Below are 2,696 nucleotides of genomic sequence, written 5' to 3' on the forward strand. Positions count from 1 at the left end.
CCCGTCCAAGCCGTGCCCAGCAGCTTCTCCAAGAGGAAGCTGTGGCAGACGGTGTCCAAGGCCTCACTCAAGTCCAGGCAGACAACGTCCACAGCCTTCCCCTCGTCCACCAAGCAGCTCACCTCCTCACAAAAGGAGATGAGCAACTCGAGCACCTACCAGTATCTGGGTGCTAAAAACCCAAGCTTTTCACCCCAGGAAAGGCAGACCTGTTGTCGAGATCCCTCAGGTCATAAAACCAACACCCAGCTTTCCTTATTTTGTCTCACAGTTGCCAGGAGGGCCACGCACCGCGACACCAGCACCATCAGGTTGTTCTCCTTGTCGACGCTGTACCGCCGGACGTAGACGTAGTCCCGCGAATACATGGGGTACTGGGGGAGAGAAATAACCTGGGAATCTGGGAAAAGGGGCAGCGATCCCATGGGATGTGCAGCCAGGAGGAACTGCTCACCGGGAAATGTGTGACCCAGTGGATCACCTCGGAGCCCGTGGCCAGGTCCCGCTCGATGACGTCCAGTTTAATGACCAGCGAGTCCCATTTCTTCCGGTATTCGGTGTCCAGCTGGCGGGAGAGAGAAGCTGAGTGATGGCAAAAAGCTGGCAGTGTGGGGAAACAAAGGAAACGGGGCCTTTTCCTCACGTCCTGGAAATGACCGGGTGGTTTTGCAACCAGGAAATCATTAAATACGCCTGAAATGCCCCAAAAATGGGTGGGTGGGAGCAGAAACCTGGAGCCACCAGGTACCAATCCTTATTTCCAACAGCAAAAGCCCATCAGGGCATGGGATACATGGGTCTAAATCACATAAATGATGTAAAGAAGAGAATATTCCCCATTTTGGGTGTCCCAGCATCCCAGGGGTTGCTCTTGACTCCCAACGCCCCCAGCCCCAATTTGAAGGGCGCTCACCTGCACGTTGAAGAACTGCCTGGGTGTTACGTCCGTGTACGACCCAAACACTGCGGGAAAGAGGAAACGGGCATGAAATAATGAGATTTGATTTATTTAAGACAAAAGGAAAAGCAACATGAAAAGGAAAAGGGGCAAGGGGCAGGGCTGGGACCCCTCTGAGGGGCTATGGGGGGGCAGAGGAGGAAGGAAAGGTTGATAATTGCCATTTCTTCCCCAATTTCCTACAAACACAGGCCAGGCACAAGGCACAACCCCCCCCAGGGCTCAGCCCAGGCTACAGTGGGTTACTGGGAGCCCCGGTACCTCGGTACTGGTACAAATGGGTGCCCTCGATGGGTCGCCGCCACAGCTTGAAGTGCTTCTTGTCCATGATCATCTCCCAGGGCTGCTCCCCGGGGCGCGGGGCTTTGGGGTCGGGGCGCGGGTGCTCGCCCTGCACCAGGCTGGAGACGCTCTCCATGTGCTTCATCTCCTGAGCAGACCTAAGGGAGACCAACAAATGACCAAAACAACCCCAAACCCGCGTCACCAAAGCCTCCTCGGAGCCTTTCTGCCCCTCTGAGACCAGGAAAACCTTCCCAGAGGGGATTTTGGGGTGGGAAAAGCAGCCTAGGACCCTCCCCTCGCAGCCTTTTCCTTTCATCCCCAAGGTTTTGTGCGTATAATTCTACACAGAATTTTGTTTCCTGGTTGAAACAGATGGATTTAAGGGAAAAAAGGGGGGTTTTTTTTGGATTGAAGGGGGTGGATTTGTGTGCAGGACGGAGATTTGGGGCACAACGGGAAGGAGAGGGGGGTCCATGGGGGTGGGATCGCTCACGAGAGCCCATTTTGGGCAGGAAAAGAGGGAAGGAGATGGAGGAAGCGGGGGCTTCCCAAAACCTGACCACAACCTCCCCATTTTTAGCACCATTCGCCTACAGAAATGGAAACTGGATTCAGATTTGGGGTCTCAAATATGGGGGGGGGACAGAGAAGAGGGGCAGGAAAAGCCCCCACTGCTGGGCCAGACCCCAAAAGCCGCCCCCCCAAAATGAAGCCCGAGGGAGCAGCTCTGGTTTATTCCCACCCGGAGGACGGCAGCGCTCCCAGCCCTGCCCCGAGACGTTGATTACATTGAAGTAATTAGCGTCGTTACTAATTAAAGCACCCAATCAGTGACCTGCAAGGCAGGCCTCGCTGGTCCGCCCAAATTCGAGCTCCCAAAGCGCCTGGGGCTGCCCCGAAAGCTTCGCAGCTCAAATGTGATCCAGAAATGCTCCTTTCGTGAGGTCTGGGGGGGCTCAGGTGCAGCGAGACCCCCCAAAAAACCCCCAAAACCCCTTAAACTCATGGTAACAATGAACGAAAGGCTTTGCTGAGGACTTTTGTCGCTCCTGGACTGAAGCCACAGGGGAGTAAATGATGAAAGGAAGAAGAGGAAAGTTAATAATAATAATTAATAAAAGTAAATAATATGAACAGAATAGTAATGATAATGAGTCTGGCAAAGCCAACTGCGCTCGAGGGGTCCTTAAATCAAGGCTCAAGCAACCTTGAACAAGAAAGCAGCGACTCCACACTTAATCCCAGGCCTAAGCCGGGCCCTGCTGAGCCCAGCGGGTTCGATCTGCCAGGACCCGAAGGCCACAACAACGCGACTGCTTCCTTTATTTTAGGGGATTTATTCCCTTTCGGTAGGGAACAAACCCAGGATTTGGGCGCACGTAAAAGCCGGGGACGTCTCCAAAATGTTTCAGTGTCGGAAATGAGGGCGTGGGGGTCGCTTCCTCGTGAGCTG

The 2,696-nt window shown here is 54.2% G+C and overlaps 1 protein-coding gene across 1 annotated transcript; it reads right to left on the bottom strand.

Moving 5' to 3' along the window:
* Positions 1–269: 269 nt before the first annotated feature.
* STARD7 (StAR-related lipid transfer (START) domain containing 7) lies at positions 270–1,398 on the bottom strand (the record flags this gene model as incomplete). Its single annotated transcript, XM_010191699.1, has 4 exons — positions 270–374; positions 455–565; positions 914–963; positions 1,220–1,398. Coding segments are annotated over 4 exons (445 nt in total), but the record flags the coding sequence as incomplete, so codon positions are not given.
* Positions 1,399–2,696: the final 1,298 nt, after the last annotated feature.

This window comes from Mesitornis unicolor, unplaced genomic scaffold (assembly GCF_000695765.1).
Source record: "Mesitornis unicolor isolate BGI_N332 unplaced genomic scaffold, ASM69576v1 scaffold2429, whole genome shotgun sequence".
Lineage (NCBI taxonomy): Eukaryota > Metazoa > Chordata > Aves > Mesitornithiformes > Mesitornithidae > Mesitornis > Mesitornis unicolor.